Source organism: Varanus komodoensis, unplaced genomic scaffold (assembly GCF_004798865.1).
Source record: "Varanus komodoensis strain SLA01 unplaced genomic scaffold, ASM479886v1 scaffold67, whole genome shotgun sequence".
Classification (NCBI taxonomy): Eukaryota; Metazoa; Chordata; class Lepidosauria; order Squamata; family Varanidae; genus Varanus; species Varanus komodoensis.
Genome location: NW_025336308.1, coordinates 878,033 through 900,360, shown reverse-complemented (window position 1 = coordinate 900,360; position 22,328 = coordinate 878,033). Strand labels below are relative to the sequence as shown.

General features: G+C 47.2%; 1 protein-coding gene across 3 annotated transcripts in view; it reads right to left on the bottom strand.

The window, feature by feature from the left end:
* Positions 1-22,328, bottom strand: part of SCAPER (S-phase cyclin A associated protein in the ER) — a 143,212-nt gene that overhangs the window by 28,618 nt on the left and 92,266 nt on the right. For all 3 annotated transcript variants that reach the window (XM_044450475.1, XM_044450476.1, XM_044450477.1), the window contains 2 exons: positions 14,945-15,068; positions 6,521-6,750 (listed from right to left, as the gene is read on the bottom strand). In XM_044450475.1, the coding sequence (XP_044306410.1) occupies positions 6,521-6,750; positions 14,945-15,068 (354 nt within the window). The remainder of the gene's footprint in view (positions 1-6,520; positions 6,751-14,944; positions 15,069-22,328) is intronic.

The window sequence follows — 22,328 nt, the reverse complement described above, 5'->3', positions numbered from 1 at the left end:
TCCTGCCTTCCATGGCTGATTCTGGCCTCATATGGGTTGGTCACTGGCTTGTGCCGAGGGACCAGAGAACCCTCGATGTCCCTCAGAGGATGGAGGTGCCCCTCCGCCCAACGGCTGCTCAGAGGCTGGTCTTGTGAGTCCAGAGCTGCAGGCAGTGTGGAAGAACCATCTCCGCTGTGAGGGAGCGGGCAGGAAGCTCTGGCCCAAGCTCCAGCATCGGAGCGCTTCTCCGAGGGGTGCGGGATCCACCAGTGGCCACCTAAGCAACTGCCAGAGGCCACAGAACTACCCCTTGAATATTAGCAACTCAGGGTACCATCCTAGGCACGTCTAGACACAGAAAAGGTCAACTACTCCCAACATGCCCTAGCTAGTCAAAAAATTGACTATTACCATGGTGTTGTTGGGCATTTATTTTTAATAAATAAGACCTGAATGTAATTTCTACAGTATATTTGAGAATTACTGGGGGGTAGTGGTGAAGAGCACGGGACTGGGACTCCGGTGATCCAGGTTCGAGTCCCCGCTCAGCCATGGCGCCAACTGGGTGATCTGGGGCCAGACACAGCCTCTCAGCCCAGCCTACCTCACAGGGTTGTTGTTGTGGGGATAAGGTGGAGGAGGAGAACGATATAAGTTGCTTTGAATTCTTCTTCTTTTTTAAAGAAATGGGCAGGATAGAAATCGAATGAATAAATAAATACATGTTTCGTGAGGAATGTATGCTTTTGTTTCATGCTGGAATAAAAGAGCTTGGCCTTGGTCAGCAATTCATAACCACCTTTATATTCCTGCCATGGTTTAGTGCAAGGAAAACCAAGTCGTGCACATGAGGAGGACGGAACGACCCACACGCAATCTGATTACAGAATAATCCTCCCAAAGCCGAATGTGCCCACGCTCCGTCTTCTGGAGCCAACAACAAGTGAGAAACTCCTTTGTTGCTCAAAGGTATTTGCTTTTAGTACAGTCGCAGGCAGAGCTCTCAAGGGAGCACCTGAGCCGCTCCCCTGCCAGGTGCAACAGCCACTTTTACCAAAACTGCTTTTCTGAACGGCGTGTGCTCCTGTGCTCCCCCCACCCCCCGCAGACTTGTACCAATTTCTTTCTCCTGTCAGGAAGCACCGTCCCTTCTCCGGACTGATCAAACTACCGTTTCTGCGAATCATTCCCTTGCGATGTCCTAGCAGGCAGGATCGCTAACGTTGGGTAGTTGAGACCTTTCTTCAGAGGAGGCGCCTCTTTTCAAATCAGCTTGCAATACAGAAATAGCGGACCTTGCGATGCGGATGCCCATAAACTTCTCAGACACGCCACCCAGAGCCTGAGGGCTGTTGTAGGAATCTGGGCGGCTCGTTCCTCGCAGCAGCTGGCCATCCTGGCCAGATATGCACAGGGAAATGAGCAGTGTTCCCAAAGGGGACGTACGCACGTCTCCGTTGTGGCTGCGTGGCCCGGCCACCTTCCCTCAGCCGAGGCGACTGTTGCGAGGGCGAGCTGAGCGGGGTTGGGTGAGCGGGTTCCTCGGAGGAGGAGCAGAACCGGATGTTAGCAAGAATAGCAGAAAGCTCGGAGTGAGCGACTCTCTGATTTGTTTCCCCTCTTCACAGAACTGAGGGACTGAACCAAAGACACGCAGCACACGACGGTCCTCCTCTGCATTTCGTCCTCACAACGATCCTCTCGGGTGGGTTTGGCAGAGAGGCGGCAACTAGCGCAAAGTCATCCAGTAGCTACATGGCCGTGTGGGGACAAGATCTCCTGAGCCGGACTCTAGCGATTACGACGCACAGTCTTGCTGCCAAGGTCTCTGCTCTTGACAGCCAGGTCTGTGCATGGGGGGAGGGGGGAGAGTCATGCTAAGGGCATGAATTTCCCCCACACCTGCAATGCACACGCAGGGGAGCAATTAAGAGGAGAAAGGCCGCTGGGAATACTATGGACCGCATGCCTGAGATGCCTTCCAGTTGTCCCATTCCCGTGTCATCCCGCCTTTCATTCTTCTGGTGGAATCAGATCCTTTAAACGGCTCAGGTGAAAGGGGCTAGTCTGATCTGGGGCCAGACACAGCCGCCCAGCCAGGTGAGGGGTGTGTGTGGGCCATTCATGGGCTTGGACTAGTCAGTTTCAGGTGTCGTCAAGGTAAAGGTATCAATAAGCAGACCTCCCAATTGGAGAATGCAGTGGCCTGAAATTTCACACTCTTTGGAAAAACCTGTTTGGAAATGGAGTGTAGATACGCAGAGACTGTGAAAGGTCACTAGGAGTATCCGCAGTGGTCACTTTTGCTCTTCCGTTTAAGTTGGTCTTTTGCTCCATCAGATGGCAACATTATTCAAATGCACGTATTTTAAACTGAATGCAGCTTATTACGGCTAACAGCAGCTTTAAAAACACACACAGACACATGCCATATTTTTCTGTTTCCCACCAATGGGAAAATACCCCGATCATTTCAATGCACGGAGAATCTCCGTGCGCAAAATGGGAACTGGGAGGGCCAAGCCTTTCCCAAGGCTGAGATTGCAGGGTGGGGCCCCTCGCTTGTGTCCCGTGGCATAATCCATTGGAGCCCCCGGAATTTCCCAGAGGGTAGTCAGCATGCATGGCAGGGATAGTCAGGCGTGGAATTTGGAGGTAGCACCCCGTGGAATACTCTGAGGTTTAAGGGTGCTTCAGATAGTTTCAGGGGCGTCTCTACGGGCACCGGCTGTTTACATGTGTGCATGTAAATGCTTTTTATAATGCATTTTGAAGGACTGAGCTTTCTAAACTACCTGGAGAGCTTGGTCTATTGGGTGGCATAGACATGTGATAAATGAAATGGCCCAGCTTCCAAATGAGGCTGCAGCCACTGGGAAATTTTCCTCCAGGGATTCATCTATTTACATAAAACTTAAGCGCACCTATACATGTTTCCAATGGAGCTGTTAGATGCTCCGGGGGTGGGGGTGGGGTCACTGGATGAAATATTTGGGGAATCCTCACCCCGCTCCCCAGGTGCTGCTGCCTCAATCTAAATTGGGTTTCCCAGCATCTTCATTTTTGAAAAACGTACGGATCAAATCATGTACCTTCACTGCCTCATCTACTCCGGCCTGCAACTAGGTGCATCCTTTAATTAAGGAGCTTCCTCTGCACAGACGGTCACCAAACTGCAAGCCAGAGGATCTTTCAAACAATCTCCTGTTTTAGGCTGGTTTTCAGAGTACCAGGGATATATCTTACAGCAGTAAAAAGCAGCTGTGTGATGGTTCAAGGGTATATCAATGAGAGCAATTTCTATTTGGTTCTGTTTTGCATCTATTACCCACAGTCTGAGCCTTACGGATGCTATGTCAGAGCCCAAAATAGCTGAATTACCATAATGCTCCTGGGGTGACTAAGTGACTCGGTGTTACTGGCCAATATTCTGGGTCCCGTGCACCCAGAACCAAGCCCCGGTCCCATTCTGAAAAACACACATTCAGTAAACACGGCATTAAGATGTCAGTAAGGTAAGCTAATTCTTCCCAGATGTTTTGTGTAATCAGCTTTACTCAGTATGAACCCATCACTGAATCTAATTTAATAATCTGTAAAAAGAGGAATACTGTGTACAATGCAAATCCTCATATCTAAGTTGGCTTATAAAACTGAATGCCTGTCAGTGCCCTGATCCTAAATGAAGAAAGCCACCCTCATCATTTTAATGGCGCAATTTACAATCCAATTTTGCAGTTTAGCGTTTTCTGTTTTAATGTATGGCTAGAAATTCAAGCTCTTAAAATAGCAAAGTGTTAGAAATTTAACAAATAATGTCAAGCGAGGAATAATGAGTATGGGAAAACTTCAAATAAATGTTTCTTTAAAATGTGCAAAAAGGTGGCCTTCTATGAGAGTTTATGATTCTGGCTTTCTTGGGCTAATGTTCAATTTTATTTCTATGAAATGAAGGTCTCCATAGCCCTGCAAGCTCCTGGCTCAGGTCACGCAAGACACCAAACCATGGACTTGAACTACTCCTGCTTCAGAACTCAAAGCATCGTCTGCGCTTCCAAACGATTCAGGCCAACTGTGGGTTACAAAGTTTAGCATCTCCGTCTCTAGTAGTGCAGGAAAGGCTCCAACCAAGAAACGCCACATCAGACATTATGCCAAACCGTAACCAACATAGTTGGCCAACCCATTTCAAGTCACGACTTCTGGTTCTGATTTGCTAAAGCACACAAAAACAAGCTAGTTAATTCAGATTCCCCATTGACCTATAGGAAACCATACCTGAATGTGTTGTCTATGGTTGGGCTTTCCCAAAAGCGACACAGATTTTTTAAAATGGTGTTATCATGGAAGTTTCTTAAGCAAAAGCAGTTACTATCCTGGGCAATATATGCTGGAAGAGCAGTATCAAGATAACAAAATGTATTTGCATTAATGCAGAAAATGGTGAGAAAAGAGGCAAAAGTGTTAATTCAAATGGAAATGGCAAGGCATGCAAGAAAAGAGGGATAAAAGCGCAGAGATGTAAAGAGCTGAGCATCCAAGTGCGATTCCTCCCCTCTAGAAATTAATGAATTAGGTACGGAATTTCAAGTATACTTAAGTGCAAGAGGTCAGTGCCAAAGGAAGGCCAGGGTCAGTGCAGGGGGCAAAGCGGATTTGAAGAGATGGCAAAAAGTAATTTATTAAGAGAAGAGGGAGATCTCCTTGCAAAATTAAATGTATCTTTTATCCTGTCCTCCAGAAAGAGGATGGGAGACAGATGATGGAAAGGAAGGATGGAAGGAAGGAACATCTAGAGAGAGAAAACATCACACGAGAAGAAACAGAGAAAACAAGGTGGAGATGTTAACTTCCAACCTTCCCCTAAGATGGCATTACATCACTCTTGTTGCATTGAAGCAAAACACGAGTGTTTGAAAACTGCAAATTAATTATGTAACATCTATATAAGTAAAAATGCGACACACACACACACACACACACACACACACACACACACACCTACAGTTATAAGGTAAATGCCCTTACATTTGGGCTGCACGGCTTCTAACTTTCGTGCGACCTCTCAACATCCTGGATGTTCTTTGGCAAGCTGGTTCTGTTCCACGGAGCTTCGGCCCTTGGCCCTTCAGCTTCTGATCTTAGTTATTACCAAGGCCGAAGTGCTCATCTCTTGCTGGGAGGAGGAGAAGCTTGTTGCGAAGGCCATATGAAGAGGGGTATTTGCATAGCGATGTGTCAGAGGCTAACCTCATCAAACCAGGCCCATCACACTAGAGGGGACCCATTAGCTTAAATAAGGAAATCGCTGGATATTAAAAGATGAGTGACTGTAGGTGATAACAAGTTGGCACGGAAAGAAGGGAGGCGGCTGTGTGCAACACATTCTTATTAGAACTGCATCCACTTGATTCGATGACTTTGAAGCAAGAACATGTACTGTAGGGCAAAACAACTTCACAAGATGAAGAGGTCACAAGCAATGTGAATGCTTATGAGGGCTTTAAATTCTGGAAGAAACTTGAGTGTCCTTTCCTTACTTCCGCATGTTTTTCAACGTATGCTTTGGACTCCACAGAACAAACAGGGGAAGGGGCTCGGCCTCCCTCCAGATTTATTTGAAAGAAGAATTTTATGTACAGCCATCTTTCAGTTAGGGACTTCTAGCCCAAGCAGTGATGTCAAGAAATCTAATTCAGAAGGACTGTCCATATCTGCATTTTCTCTATGCTCCTCAGCATAGGAAAAAACGAGATTTCAAGGGGAGTAGATGTAGAAACACAGAAACAGAGAGAGTCAGAAGGGGACTCCTGGGCCATCTAGTCTGACCCCTGGCTCCAGCCGGCTCTACTCATGACATGCCTACCATGTGTCCAGCCTGTCTTTGAACACCCTCACCGATGGGGCTTCCACCACCTCCCATGGAAGCCCATGTAACAGTTTGTATGCAGAAAGTCCTAGATTCAGTCTCTGGCATCTTCAGTTGAAAGGATCTGAGGCAGTGGATGCTGGGAGAAACTTAACCCAAGGAATCGGCCAACCACTACTAAGTGCAGTACATCGTAGTTAGAAAGATAGATCAACTACCTGGCAGCACAAGAAGGCTTAATATTTAGCTATTTAACACATTCATAAAGCTTCTTTTTGCCAATGCACATAAGGAAGTTCAGAGCTGGTGATGGGACGGTATTTAGTAAACATAAACCAAGGGAGAAAATGCCACCACGGTCCTCACAAGAGGCAGTTCGGGGAGGAGGAAGTCAATGGCGGCTGGTCCTAGTTGGCCCGTGAAGTGGCCTTTTTGCTTGTGTTCCAACCTCCGGAACAGTCAAGTAGGACGAGATGCTGAGAGAAACAGTTTTGGGACAGGAGGAAGCAGCATCTATTGGCCCCAGCTTGGACAGTGGAGAAGGCCTTGACGTCTTATCACTCCCTTGGGAGCCAGCAGATCTCACAGTCCCAGCTGGACTGCTGGACGGACCTTCCTGCCTCACCTTCCCCTCTGAAGAAGATTTAGAAAAACTACCCCATTTCTTACCTGATGAGGTCTTGCATCCTACTGTTGAAGACTTCAACCTGGGACGTCTTGTTCTTTGCTTCTTGCACTAATTTTGGTGTGTATATGTGGTTGTTTCCAAGAGGTAGGCTGGAGATCAGACACCCAAACACTGTAGCCAGGATTCTCAGAAGTCCAGTTGTTAGACCTTCAAACACTTGCTTGTTTGAAGTTCTTCCTAAGGTGGTATTATGGTCGTCTGGAACATAAACCTACACACACACAGACACCAGAATAAATGCACTGCAACATTGCAAAACCAGCATCCAACATTCCCTAGTTATTTTGTTAATTTGGTGTTACAGCTAAATTGGAAGCAGTTGCTAAGGACAAGAATGGGGCACTTCATCTTTATTTAATATTTGTACATTCATTTCATAATTGAAGATATACCCTTTCTTTTTTATATTGGAAAGAATCCAAGGAGGCTTCACTGGTTTTTCTCTTCTCCTCACAACAACCCTGTGAAGTAAGTTAGCCTGACAGTCAGTGGCAGGCCCAAACTCAGCCAGGAAACTTCGAGGTGGAGTGGGGATTAGAACGTGGGCCTCCCAAGTCCTAGTCTAACTGTTATTTGTTCTCTGCTTCTGGCAGTCAAAAGGTTTTGGATTGACCTCAAGGACTGATCATCCTGTCTCCACGAACTTTTTCTCCCGTACCTCAGTTGACCTGAGAGAGACGACTAGTGCAAGTGGGAGAGCAGGGCAGGATTCCCACTTCTGGCCTAGCTTCTGAGAATCGGAAGTAACCTACATGCTTTCTGGGGCTCACGGGATTGCTCCGTAAGAGTTGTAGGGCACACGCTTATGTATATTTTTAATGCATGTAGATGCATTCCTTCCTCATATTCTTTTGGATTCTGTGTGTTTGGGGAGAGGACAGGATAGATAGAGTGGCTGGTGGGGACAGCATTTGTCCTTAATCTGGATCCCACACACGGTTTTGTTTTCCATGTGGAGCTGTCCAGCCAGAAGCAGCTGCTGAAAATTTTGAGTTACTAGAAACCCAGTTCAGTTCTAGGACACAACGGGGGTAACACTGATTCCTCTGGAAACTTGAAGCTAACATCCCTTCAGCTCCACAGAAGAATATCTGTGGCTGCACACAGAACAGACAGACACACATCACCATCCAGTTTTGGAAGCATCTGGATGACCACTGCAGGAAGCAGAATCCTGTTCCTCCGTTTGTGCGGAACATCAAACCTATGAAGGTATCGAATATCTTTCAAACTTTGCCTCTGGTCCCTGTGGTCCCACCCAGCTCTGGGACTTGACCCCTGAAAGGTTCAGGAAGAGGCTGTGCTGTATGAGATGGACCACTGGTCCTGTCTTCTCATGCTGATCTGCTTCATGCAGTCTCTCAACGGCCTTTAGACTTTAAAGCCTGCATTATTAAGAATGAGGAGATGAGCTTTGGAGGAAGCTGGCTTTCAACACTGTCTGGAGCTGGGTGTCCTTCTTAAGGGGAAGGAAGACAAGTTCTCAGGGGAGCTTTGGAAGGACTTTCAAATGCCTCGTTTCTCGATTATCGTAAAAACCCAACTTCCAATCGATTTCGCTGGAAAAGTCTTTACACTTGATCGTATGACGAACGGGATGGTAAAATGCAGTTGCCCCGCAGTAGCGTACCGTAGCCCTCTCAGTGGGAATAGGGTAACACTTGGCGACAAAGAACAACATGCAGATTTTTTCCATTATTCATTAGCTCTGAGCCTTGACTTGGTACTTAAAATTCATTGTAATCGTCTGTTCCTGGTATTGAGCCAGCTAGGAAGTGACTTATTCAAGTTCAGCTGAAGAAAGAATATGATGTTGGTACAGTAATTTACACAGACTGGAGTTAATTCATGCCTAATGATTTTGACCAGCTACCAAAGTAGATGGATTGTATTTAAAACATGTGCACCTCTTTAATTAGCAAGCCAGATGCTACAATTTGGAAGGCATTAGCAGTATAAGCATTGCCCATGCAACCTACGTATCCAACCTCTACCTCCCTTTTCCCCTCTTAAAGGTTTTGCAGGGAGTCCCACCATCAATCTGCCAGCAGGGCTTTTTAAAAAGATGAGTAGCCATACCGGGGGAGGGGGCTGTGAGGCTGAACCACGACATTTTCTCCCCTCGAGCAGAAAAGCAGAGAAGTCTTTCTGACTGCACTCGCACACACGTGTGTGCATGCAAGTCTTGCAGGGGTGCTTGGAAGGAAAGGGAAGGAGGTGGGAGTGGGCTTGGAGTAGCCAGCGTCCCGCCCCCTCCCGTCTCCTCCCCTGCCCACCCACCCGAACACTCCCTTTCTCCTTCTCTGAGGTCGCTTTTCTGACCTCGTGGTGCAGCCCGTGTGGGTTTTCCTTGCTGGCCTGCGAGGATGTGGGGAAGAGAGTCAGATCTTCGACTCCCCGTTCCAAGGTTGGCACACGGTCTCCGATCTTGGGAGGAGGAATCCGGACATGCCGCCAAGGACCACAGGATCACTCTCTCACTTGCTCCGCTGAATACGAAGGGCCTGCTCCGAGCACGACAAAGCTTGCATCCAGCCTGGACATCGTACCTCTGCCTGCGTGCTGAACCACTCCATGGGTCTGCGAGTCTGCCAGGGACAGCCTCTGCCGCAACAGAGGCAGACTCAGCCCTCCATTCCTTCTCAGAAGAGCTGCCCAGTAAAGCTTCAGAGTAAACTTTCGAGGCTGCATTTCGAGACTGCAGGCCTGGTTCCTCCTCAGCTCTCCGCCCTGTCCCCCAGCCAGGCAGTTTGTACAAACAAGGCAAAGCAGAGGCACGAAGGCCACCCTCCCTGCGCAAGAGCCAACTAGTCCGGCCGTTTCCGGCATACTGACAGTGCCTTCTGCCACACCTGCAGGCAGGAGGTGTGCTTAGGAAGACAGAAGAGGCGGCTCAGCCCACGGCTCTCCTGCCCGGCCCTTCGGTGCAGCTGCTTCCCCGCACCGATGCAGCGCTTCCCCTCCAGAGCCTCCGGACATTAACCCGTGTCTCCCCCAGGGACAGCCAACATGCCCGCCTGTCTCCGGGCTGATCACATGTGTGAGTCCAACCCACTTTTCTGACTGGCGGGAAGATTTCGTCTGCCGGTCTCTCGGCTCCCTTCCCACCTGTGAGACTGCTAAGCAGCGAGGCGAGCTGGCAAGCTGCGGGGGTGATCGGGCCGAGACCTGTCACCCAGGCTCTTGCGCAGCCACTTAAGCGAGCATTGATGGCTGGTGGGCGCCCGTTTATGGACGCACAATGCCTGCTCAGGAGCATGGGCCATGTTAGCACAGGCTGGAGGGTGCAGCCCTGTGGAGGTGACACGCCTTGTTCTAGTGAATCAACCCTGTTTAATGGCCAGGGCTGTGCAGGTACATGCTGGGTCCCCAGCGCTCAGCTTTTAGACTGGCAAGCAACCAAGATGACACCAAAACGCCGGAAGTCTTCAATCCGTGCACCTCACTGTCCCGCAGGAGAGGCCGTTCTTTGAACGCCCTTTCATCTGGGGAGATGCTAGGCAGTCCTTGCCAGAGTCTGGGCTTCATAAAACAGAGCGATGCATCGCTCCGGCAGCAGCATGAGCCAACCTGCTGAGAGGAAGCGCTTGTGAGAAGCTCCTGAATGCCCCCACCTGGCACTGCTCTGACCTCAGCCGCTGGTTTCATGACTTTAGCCAAAACACAGAGTCGCCGTGATGATGGCCTTCCTTGCATTCATCTCTAAAAGGCACTGTGGCAGAGTCACTCTGTTTTCAGTACACCCTCCAACATCAGCCGCCAAAAGGGCAAATGCTGTTTTGGGATGCATTAACAGAAGTGTTACTTCCAAATCATGAGAAGTGGTAGTTCCTCTATACTCCTCACTAGTCAGACCTCACCTGGAATACTGTGCCCAGTTCTGAGCACCAAGATTTAAGAAGGATGCAGGAAAATTAGAAAGGGTCCAGCGGAGGGCAACAAAAATGATGCAGGGTTTGCAAACACTGCCCTGTGAGGAGAGACTGAGAGGACTGGCCATGTTCAGCCTTGAGAAGACTGAGGGGGGACATGAGATCCCTCTGGAAGTACCCCAAAGGCTGTCACAGAAAGGAAGGTCAAGATCTCTTCTTGCTGGTGCCAGAGTGCAGGACACGGAATCATCAGTTCAAGTTGCAACAACCCAGGTTCAGGCTGGACATCAGGAGAAGTTTCCTCACTGTCAGAGCAATACGATGGTAGAACCAGCTGCCTGGAGAGGTGGGGGGCTCTCCCACACTGGGGAGATTCAGAAAGAAACTGGGCAGCCTCCGAGTGGGATGGTGTGACTCGGTGTCCTGCAACAGCAGGGGGTTGGATCCGATGGCCTTCTTGGCCCCTTCCAACTCCACTATTCTATGATTCTATGATCATGCAGACAGCAATCCTAGTACATCACAGCCTGTGATGACAGCTCACGCAGGTCAGGGGCGATCCAGTGCATATTCAATGAGAATTAAACCCCAAGGAATCCACGGGCTCTTACTTCTGAGTAGATATACACAGGATTGTGCTGCCAGTGTGACTTAGGACTGGGAAAATATGCCTGAGATTGAAACCCTGGCAAACTGACAGTGTCAACAATACCAGACGAGGCAGACGAAGAGGTGAACTCTGAGTAGGGAAAGCTTCCTCTGTTTCTAACGTTTAAAAATCCGACAAACAATGGAAGGAAAGCTATCCTGTGCTCAGCTTTTAGCCGGCAACATCTGAGACGCACACCCCTGTGCACACTGTCTCTCCCTTAAGCCTCGCATGTGCAATTTATGGCAGACTGAAGGGCAGCGCAGAAATGTTACAAAGGCTGGGTCACCAAAAAAACCCCCATCCTAGTTTACCTTAAGCATCTCCTGCTGCCGCCAGAAGATAATATTTTGTGACTACTTTTCCTCTTAAAAGCAGAACCTGTGTCTCGGAAGCATGCCCTCGGGACACAGACTCAGGGGTGTCGCACGGCTTGTGCCGTTATCTCTGATCACGGCCTGCCTTCGGTGTCTGAACCCTGTTCTCATAATCAGCAGAGCTGCTGTGGTTTGTGTCGACACAAAGCCTCTGGGCTTGCCCGGACAGAAACAGGTTTGGAAAATGCGGCACTTTGGGAAAGTATTTCCAGTGAAGGCTGCCAGCTCTCCGTCCCCCCCACCCCCCCGCACAAGATGGAACAATTAAGCGAGGCAGCTGAGAGCTGCTCCCGAAGGTGGGTGGTCTGCTGAGGTCAGGGTTGAGGCCAATCGCGGGGCGCTGGAAGGGGAGATAAAGGGGACTGGCATTACTTGCCCAGGGACTAAAGAAAGCTTTGAGTTCCCAACCGCTCCTGTCCTCTGGCTGCAAAGGCAGAAATAACCCAGAGAAGAACTGATGTGCGTCAGCCTTCAGCTTAAACTGAGCTTTGCTGGTACCCGGTCAAACATGAAAGTGCCATTCCATGGACAATGCAGCTCATACCTGTGAGGGTGTGAACGCCACTCCGTCATTTACTCAGGTCAGAAATGTGGCACAAGTGTCTCTCTTAAAAAGCAACTGAAGTCGCAAAACTCCATGGTAACCCAAGATCCCACCACCTTGGTTTTAAGACTGTTAAGCGGGGTGGGAAATGGTGGCAAGAGGAGAAAAGGTAATTTCAGCTGCTCTCAAGTATGCACGGAGAGAGAAAACTGTGCTGGAAATGCCTAGCAAAATATTGGCTTATTTTGTACTATTATAATAAAAATACCTCAAAAGCCTAAGTGCAGCTCCGAGGTGGTTCATGTTAAAAAGGGCGCTTTAAGCGCCACTGGGTGCGGGGAGCAGAAAGGCAGGCTGCAGATACAATGGCTAAATAAAATGGATATTCACCAAACTCTGCGCTCTTAAAAATTCAGGCTGCGTGCATAGCTGGAAGCACGTGACAGAGTCGGCAAGGGGCAGTGCCCGACACTGGCTTTCCCACTCTGCCGATCCCCAGATGTGTTAAACGCAACCCTTCTCCACAGAGGTATTGGCCATGCCTGTACCCCCCATATGGGGGGGATGGTTCATTGAGAACATCTGGGTTAGAGTGTCAGCGCAGGTCTGGGAACACCCAGTTTCCAATCCTCAGTCATGATCTTTGCCGGGTTGCTTTCAGCCTAACGTCCCTCGTAGGGTTTTGGTGTGAGGATCAAGTCTGGGGAAGGAGGACGAAGGAGACCGGCACACACTGTCCCTAAGTTCCTTGGAGAAAGGACAAGATGCTGAAAGTAAAGGGAAGTATAGGAATATCTTATTTCAAAGGGAATAAAAGAATGCTTCTTGTAGGAACGAGTTTGGAATAACAATGACTCCAAGGGAAAATATATTTAGTAGTGTCAGACATGGTTCGTTCAGAAAACAGATTTAATGCGGGTACCAGGAACGTGGGGAAAAGGCAAGGCTCACTGGAGAAGAGAATAATGCTAGGGGAGGTTAAGGGCAGGAGGAGAGCAAGAGCCAGTGTGAGATCGCGTGACTCCATAAGGCCGCCATGGCCTTGAATTGGCAGAAGCTGGGCAGGGTTGTCAAGAACGGGTCACCTGGGGGGCATCTATGGGGTCACCATGCATTGGAGATAATGGGCGACATGTAACAATGACAACTGTATGTAAGAGGGAATCAAAGGAAGACGCCAGTGATTTTGCTTCACTTGTTTTTTTGCTCAGGAAAAAAGAAAAGACACGTTTTAACCCATCGTTAGATTCTGGGTCAGGGGAGCACCTAATCGAATGAACAAAAGTGCGTAAGACCAGATTCGGGGTAAGCTCAGATCGCTTGCTCTCTTGCTCAGCTTGTTATTTTCAAATGTTCCTTTGATCTACCTGAGAACACCTGATTAAGAAATTAATCTGTCATGCCCCATGGAAGTTATTTTTAAAAACTCAAAAGAGCAGGTATTGAAATACCGCACATGCTCTCCCCCAATTCCAACTCAAGAGATGCAGTAAAAAGACAGGATTTCTGTCATTCTTCAACCATGGAAACGAGGATCTCGCCCTTACAGCAGAAAACTCTAATGTGGCTTTCTCTGTACAACACCAAGACGATTCATCAAACTGTACACCTCAATTCCTTGGAGAAAGAGCCGGAGGAAAACAACAGACAAGCAACCACTGAAAAGCAGAATTTACAAGCCGTGTTCAGGTTCCTTTTGTCTGCCCAGAACGCCTGTGAAGGGCCTCCACTTAAGTGTTTGTCAACTTCCTACGGCTTGTTGATTCTAACAGTGCAATGTAAATTATTTAAGGCATGTACATAACTTTTCAATTAACAAACTGCTTGGCTCATGAAAATACACACACACCATTTATGAGGAGCAATCCCAGACTAAATATCTTATGATGAGCAGGTCACTATGAATTAAAAATGAGTTTCTAATAAAATATTTAATGACATCTGAAATTAAACGAAAGTTAAAAGTTTTCCCATTAAAACATGTCTGTCTTTTTTCAATTTGATTTGGAAAAGCTGTTAAGATCCACATTAAGATATGCAGTTGGAGGTATGAAAAACAATGCCAAGGAGAACACAATAACTCTTAGGTTTGTTTCCAAGGCTCAAGCTACACGAAAGGGCAACCAAGTGGCTCAGTGTGTGTAAATTTGGGCATACTCAAACCATGTACGAAGTGGAAGGTGGCTGCTTTTAGAGCTAACATCCTTTTGCACGGTAAATATTTACCTTCTTGCGGTGTCTTTCCAAATGTCCCTTTTCTCCTAACTGGATTTTCATGTGGGAACTGAACTCCACTAGAAGGACAATGACTGGGACAGAAGGTTATGGAGCAGAAACTGTGCCCTTCAACACCATGTCCCCTGGTTCTAAAGATGGGACCACCACTTCCTCCCAAAAGCCATTTCAGAAACAATTGGGATAAGTTTAGTCCTCCTGCTGCCACAAAATGGCACTGGGACTGCCACTCCAAAGACTTTATTTTTAGCTCTTTTGTGCTCCGAACTAAATGCTAACTCCTGACATGTGGGTTTAAAAATGCAACTGTCGGTTAAACACGAACTGGCTGTTGCAAGTCATGAATCATCTGAAAGTCTTCCTCAGAAGAAGAGCAGCTCTGCTGGAGTGGACCTGCCTAATCGGGAGAATTGGAATCCATCAAATAACTGAGAGTTGAGTGGAAAGGGGAAGTCCATTTCTGGAACCCAGAGGGCCGGATCGGGACCCTGAATGGGCTGGATTTGGTTGAGGTTTTGTACCAGATTTGACGGATTCCTGACACTTGCCAAGCTAACGGTCTACTGCTCATGATCTCCAGGCCGATGGGTGTTGTATTCTTGCATTTCCTTTTGCAGAAAGATATTGGTATCAACAGTCCAGCAACATGAAGCATTAATCTATGGTACCCAAACATCATTTCCCAGTGCCATGGAATTGATACTATTCAAAGTTAAAATGTTACCTACCATCAACTGGTGCATCAGCAGGTCTACTAAAAAAGTAATCTTGTTGCTGAACAAAACATAGGTGCAGTTTTCCACACAGTGGCTGCAGGCCAGGAGGTAAGCATTGACTGCGCTGCAGAGGGACCTGGGAGAGAAAATGACATTTTAATCGTCTTAAAATTGTCAAGCGGTTCTGCCAGAGGAGCAAACAAAGTACACCTGGGTCTAACAAGGTCAACAGAGTGACCCGTGTCACCTTTCCAACCAGATGCAGCCAGGTAGAACCAAGGAACCGCGTGCGGTCTGTATGACACCAAGAAAGCATCCTAAACTCTGACTGTATAGAAGCGTTATTCTTTTCAGCTGCCACAGAAAGCAGGATTCCTACATCCACAGAACAATGCGGACTTCTCTTCCAAGGATTTCGCTCTTTGGCAAGTATCGTGACATCTGCCCGAGGTCATTTCGGTACCTGTCCTGTGCCCAAAGTTTGTGAAAGAAACTGAGGCAGGACTTTGAAACACGAGGTTTCCTAGAAGGTGTAACCTCTTTGTGCAGAATATAACAAGGCAGATTCACAGTCTTGGTATCCCCAAAATGACGCATTCCCACATGCACCTTTCCTAAGAGAATCTCTGCAAATTAATGTCGTTGAACATTTTGACCACTATCAAAGCAGGATTCTGTCAATAGCATTCAAGCAACCTTTACGAGAAATCTAGCACCAGGGAAAAGTCAACCAGTGGCCAATTTCATTGCAAAATATTCGGGGAGAATGTATGAACACCTAGAAATAGCATCTTTTTTCTAATAGATAGCACTCAGTTTATAAAGACATTGCTGCACTCTCAAATGTGCGTGTGAGAGAGAGCTGGGAAGCAAAATGCACCTGAATGAATATGAAGAATAAAAAGGCTGCCCTTAGAGACAACTGAGAGAGATACCTTTGACTGCATTTGCACCTCTTAGGAGTGTAGAAAAAAAAAAAAAAGCAAAAATCAGGTATTTTGTACTCAGCTTGGTATAGTTATAAATGACTATACCAGGTGTGAGAATGCAGTCACACAGAATAAATTGTGATCTTACTTCTGACTATCGAGGCCTTTGGAAAACTTCCATATTGTTGTTAACATCCACACTTTTATGGCACTTTGGACACGCCTGATGTCATGGCAAGGTCAGGGCAGCGCCTTCATTAAGAAAGCTAAAATGATGTATGTCAGGACATATACTTGGCAAGATACCTGTGGCTGTTCTCCACCTGCTCTTGGAATGCTCTCGTCAGCATTCTGTCCAGGTTCCTTGGAGGCTGAGAAAGTCAAAAAGGGGGGCAGAAAGAGGACAGAAAGACTTTGGAGCTCCAAGAACAGCCCAATCACTCCTCCAGCCTGACCCACCTCTCCAGCCTGCAGGGGAACGTCGCTTTCTCGGCCTCCTTGTACAAAAGCATCAAGATCTAGGAAGAAAGCCCATAATCCTCCTTTTTGGCAGCAGGACTGGTAAGAAGACAAGAAGAGTCCTGCTGAATCCAAACCAGGGTCCATCTAGTTCAGCCAACCAGCTTCTGACAAGGTCCGACAAGCAGGACACGGCGTGCAGCGACCGCCCAAGGAGCCGGCTGCTTCCCACGTCCCAAAGCCTGGAGTGGCTTTGGGAGATCGAGGCCGCAAACGCTTGCTCTGAGCAGCCGTGCCTGTCCGGTCTGGCCCCATCAGAAGAGACAAAACTGAAGCCCCTGCCCACCTGCAATGAGTTCCAAATGCAGGCAACAAAACCATTCACGCACCACAGGAAATGAGTTGCCTCATTTGACGATCGGGTGCTTTCGATCATTAATAAAAATGTACCTTTTCCCCCAAACACTAACTTGCCTTCCCGTGGTTGTGCTTTTATACTGATGCACATTGTTTTATAACGTGTCGCAGGCGACGTCAGAATCAAAACGGGAAGCGATAGATTGCCATTTTTGAAGAATTGGACAAATATATCTGCCGTTGTATTGCAAAGGTTCTACACCCGGGTGATACAAGCATTCATTCCACAATATGAAAGACACGCAAAAGTATCTGAGCCACATTAGATACTTTCGGAAAAAAGTACGCATGAGTGATGCTGAAAGAACACGTCCGAAGATCCAAATTGAAAAGCAATTCAAACACAGCAAAAAGGCTGCCGCTGATTTTGTTTGCTGAAACATGGAGGGATTTAAGAACAGGATTGGGGTGGAGGGAAACAGTGATATAAGCTTGTTAACTACAGACAGCCATAATTAGACTGCACTTAAAAATGTTCCTCGATTCAGATTCAGTTATACCATTAAAAAAAAAAAAATCAGAATTTGAAGTGTCAGTGGTGGAGCAGCCCCCAGGTGGTTCACGGGGTTAAATGGCAGATTAAAGTCAGCACAACTAATTTCTTTATTTTAATCTTATTAAGGGAACGACAGCTGTCAACTGTCACCATTTCTGTGCAATGGCTCCGAGACAAGCATCAAATGGTTTATGTATTAAAGCGAGATTTGTTTTTAACTTCGACACAAAGGCCCGCAAAACTCTACTTTCGATGTTTTTGTTGTTAATGGGGGTGCTGTTTATTTTTCAGACACCGTCCACCCGCAGAATATATCCAGGACACAGAGAAGTCATTAGAATACTCGAACGTAATGCGATTGTTTGACAACTGTTGTTTTAACTTTTCCTTAGGCTCCCTAAATCAGCTTTAAAGTCATGTTGGATGCCATACAGAGTCTACCCCTACAATCCGTCTGATGGGCGGTTTTGCATTTAGAGCAAATCCTGGCATCCCTCCGCAGTCTGCTTGCTTTTCTTATGGTTTGGCTACAGGGAAACATTCGGAAAGCCGTTCTGCAACATGTCTAGGTGCTCTGTCTATACCATGTCATATCATGACAAGAAATGGAAAAACTTATCGGGAGGGACCACAGGCGTCTTTTCCAAAGAGGGTTCCCTGGCCAGTCCCTGGCATCTCCAACCACAAAGAACAGGTAGTCGGTGATGGAGAGGGTCTTTCTCTACCTGCCCTTCAGATGCTTCGGACTTCAACCCTTCAGCCCTCTGGAGAGGGCCGCTGCCAGTTAGAGCAGGCAACACTGGACTCCGCGATCTCACCTGCACAGGGCAGGCTCCTTCATTCCTATGGTGTTACAGAATAAAGACATACGAAGGATTCTCATGGATGTGCAGAGTGCAAGACGCTCTTGCCGTCCTGCCAAGCACCAAGCAGCGTGAATGAACCGACGGCAGTGCCAGCCACCTCAGCTACCTGGAAGTTCTCCAACGCAGCATGGCCATTCGCTGTGTTGGCCGGGGGGATGGGAACTGTAGTGCAACACATCCAGAGGACACTAGGCTGGGAAGGGTGGTCTACACACGCACGCACGCACGGACAGGCTGCCTTTTTTACATGTCTCACATCAGCAGCCTGTGGATGGGGAGTGAGAATCTATTAAGCCATCCATGTCCCTAAAAGGGAACAAGGTAGCGAGCAGTCCCATTATTTAAAATCTTAAAAACCTAAAACAAACAAGCCAGCAAGCAAGGTTATTAAAAACAGCAGCTAACAATTGAGGGCGTGTGTCTCAGTATCTCGCTTTGAAGAAAAACCAAATAAAGGAAAGAGGTAGAATTGAAAACCTGATCAAGCTTACAATATATATATGTTAATTCTAAGTTTGATACCGTGGGTGATGGTATCCGACACCTTTACTAAAATCTAAGCACATGAGATCATGAAAATCATTTAAACATTGCCTTCTTGCAAACACCTTGCAAGTATTACACATTAATCAGAAATGATCTTCCAAGCCATGCAACCACAGGAAAAAAAAGCTTTGGATCTCCAGCATTGTATTCTGAAGACCAGAACATGTGTGTTTGCACATTCATTCACTCTCTCTCCAACTAAAACTGCCAATATCTTAATCTCATATTTTATTACCTAACTTGTGACTTTAAAAAAGGAAGTGGCAGTAACTTAAACTATGGCATATAAAAATCTGCATGATTTATATGAAGGTTGATTATATTCTCCGTCTTTCAATGAAAATGAAATATTTGGAGGTGATGAAGTGATTAAAAACTACTGCGAGCTGAAATATTTCCACGGCTTAACTACTCTAATATGTCATTTTGTTAGCTTTATAGATATAGGCCAGGATCCAAAGGAAAATTTTACTCGTTTGTTTGTCCTGTACTTGAGATTTGCTTTTTTCTAATGCAACAGTCGCACTGAACCCCCTCTGAACTGGGGTAAGGAAGCTGTTAAAAGCTCTTGGTGGCACTGGATATGGTACGCTGGTTTGGGGAAGGGAGGAGTCCAAATTACGCACTCCCTGTAGGGCCTTCTAATACAAATTCTCTTGACTGTTAATGTGTGTGTGGTAACAACCATCTTCTTTGCTTTTACCAGAAAGCGCTTCAAGTCCTTTCTGCAGTGGCTGCACACAGTGGAGGGAAGAGCGTTTGTCTGTGAGCATCTTGCTCCTTCACCTCTGAAAACACAGGTGGGCAGCAAGGATGCCCAGTGGGGACACAGAACACCTGTTCTGAAGGTGCTGCTGCCCAGGCAGGCGTTGAAGGGCTTCTGCCGACCTAGAAAGCCCCATGTGGTTTAGGACCTGATTACCTGATGGGGAGTCTACTTCCTTATGTACCTGCCCAGGTACTAAGAGAGAGGGCCACATTTGCCTGGTGCTCAATCTGGTGTCCTCGGAAGAGGCATCCTCCCTCTGGGACTCGCTCCCCGGGAGCAGATTGCTTTACAGGTTCACAGTGCCAGCTCAAACTCTTCTATTTTGTGTCGACTGTGATTCATCTCTTACTTATCCCCGTTTGATTGTGCTGTTTTGCCAACTGCGTGCTATTTCGCTATATCCCTATTGCTGGTGCCCTGGTTTGAATTTGTTTTATAAAGAAAGGCAGGTAGGAAATTTATGAAAGAGATACATTTCTATCCCCTTGTCAGGCGCTCATCTGAATCTGTATGCCGATCAGGTAACAAACGCAGGTCTCACTCTCAATTTTGAAGGTATGAAGAGAGTTTACATGCACCATAAAAGAGAGAGTGGAGCTCTCTCTATCATCAGGAAGGTTCTATTTATGTCACCCACTCATTAAATCACATTCCTGCAGCAGTTCCCTCAACATACATTTGCAAACACGTGTATCGTATACGTAAATGTGTGTGCGCACACACCTGTCTGCACACTTTTGTATTTTATTTATTTATAACATTTCTATGCCGCACCCATCGCAGAAGCCTCGGGGTGGCTTACAAATTAAATAATTAAACAAAGCATGGAATAACATTAAAAATTTGGAGTTTCTCGGCCATAATTTAAAACCACTAAATAAAACAACCGATTTAACAATTAAAGTAAGTTTTAAATAAAAAGGTCTTGGCCTGGTGCCGAAAAACAAATAACGATGGCGCCAGGCGGACCTCTCTGGGGAGCGCATTCCACAGGTGGGGTGCCCCCACAAAGAAGGCCCTCCTCCGGGTACTCACCCTCCTAATATCCCTCACAGAGGGCTCCCGGAGAAGGGTCTCCCCCGCCGATCTCAGGGGGCGGGGGGGCATATATGGACGCAAGCGCTACTTTAGATAAGGAGGTATGTATGCATGTAGATCTACTGCCTTCCAAACTTACTCAGAAGTAGGCTTATGTAATATGTGAAGCAACCTACGGCGAGAGAGAGATATTTCTGGTCTGTGTTAAATCTGTGCATCAGTTTTGATGGACAGTGCCCGCTGACTTTCTGCAGACACCTTGCATCAAATTTCATTCCTCTGTGCCCCTTCATAGCTGAACATCATGCAGTTGCTCTGAGAAACCCCTTCGGATCAAACACATCTCTTGCCCTTCGACTGCTTTATTTGGCGGGCAGGGTCGCGTGGAAATCCCAACCTTCACTCTTTTGTGAGTTCCTGCGATTTTTTTCACAGCACTGGCTGTCCTGTTGGTCTAATTACACCGACAAAGCCAAAACAAGAGGCGTACCATTAAATCTTTATGAATATAAAGCTTTATCTTGTGGACCCCGAAAGGACGTTTTGGGTCGCACCGCACTGCCATGAGTTTGGGGACAGAGATATGGGTAACTGTCCATAAATCTCATCCCAGCTACTTCTAAGAAGAGCGGTAATGGCTGAATGATTCATATACCACTGGAAACTGTTTATGCCTCTAAGCACGTAATTCAGGGGTCGCCAACCTAGTGCCCTCCAAATGTTCTGGACTCCAATTCCCACAGTGCCTTACTGTTGGGCTTTGCTGACCCGGGCTTATGTGACTTGCAGTTCAGAACATTTGGAAGGTGCCTGGTGGCCCAGCCCGGACATGAATAATACACTATGTTAATAAGGCTACGGACTGTGGATGATGATGATGATGATTATTAATAATACGGAATGTGTTGAACAGGGAATATGCAACTGATACTGCCAATAAATCCAGTACTGTCCTGCTGACCGGGTGCTGAAAGTAAGAGTCAGCCCTGCATGCATGTTCCCCACAGCCCGCAGTTTGCCTCATCTTCCTCCTTCCCTCGTGATTCACTTGCAAAAATGGCTGGAGCTCGTTTATTTCTTTGTGGGTTTCCTGACTCTGGGTCCTCAGTGACACTGTTGAATTGAACTGGGCTCTCGTAAAGCTGCAGGAGGCAAGGACCCTCTCACCAGAAGGCCTACGTTTCCAACATGGAATCCCACAAGATCCGAAGACCCTCTGCCGAACGCTCCTTCCTGCCAATACCTCGCGGCCTTGCCGGAGTCTAGACACCGTGGCTCTGTCTACAGCTCAGGTCCCTTTATTCACATTCCTTCATTCCAAGCAACGTTATCCCACTTTTGCCAAAAAGCTTCCAGAGCCGTTTACAGGAATCGATAATTAGAGAGTCCCTGCTTTCAAGCGTACAATCTAGAGAGACATGAGACCCAAGGAAAGGGAGGGAGGGAGGGAGGGCAGAAATGGGATGCCAGAGGAATGGAAGCCGCCCTTTGCTGGAACCGCTTGTGCCAGCTTTACACTGCCCCTATTGTCATTTTGGGACGACCTGTTCTTTACTGGCCTGTTCCTCTTTTCTTTCCTCCCATCTGCCATTCCTCTTTCCCTTTGAGGAAGGTAATTTATGTCTGCGAAGTTGTTCAACGAGGGTTTTATTCTAAGCCAGTTCTTTCAAGGGTGTATAAATCTGCCAGCTTTGTTATGCTCGGAAGGCAGGCACCTTCCCTCAGTTGTATAACAGCATGGCTGAGATATTTGGCTATTTCTTTTGGTGGCTGCACATGAAGGATATGAAGGACTTCTGATGGCTTTAAAAAGAGGGCTAATGAAATCAATTTTCTCTGCAGGGGTCTATCTATAAAGCAGGGAATACGGATGGGG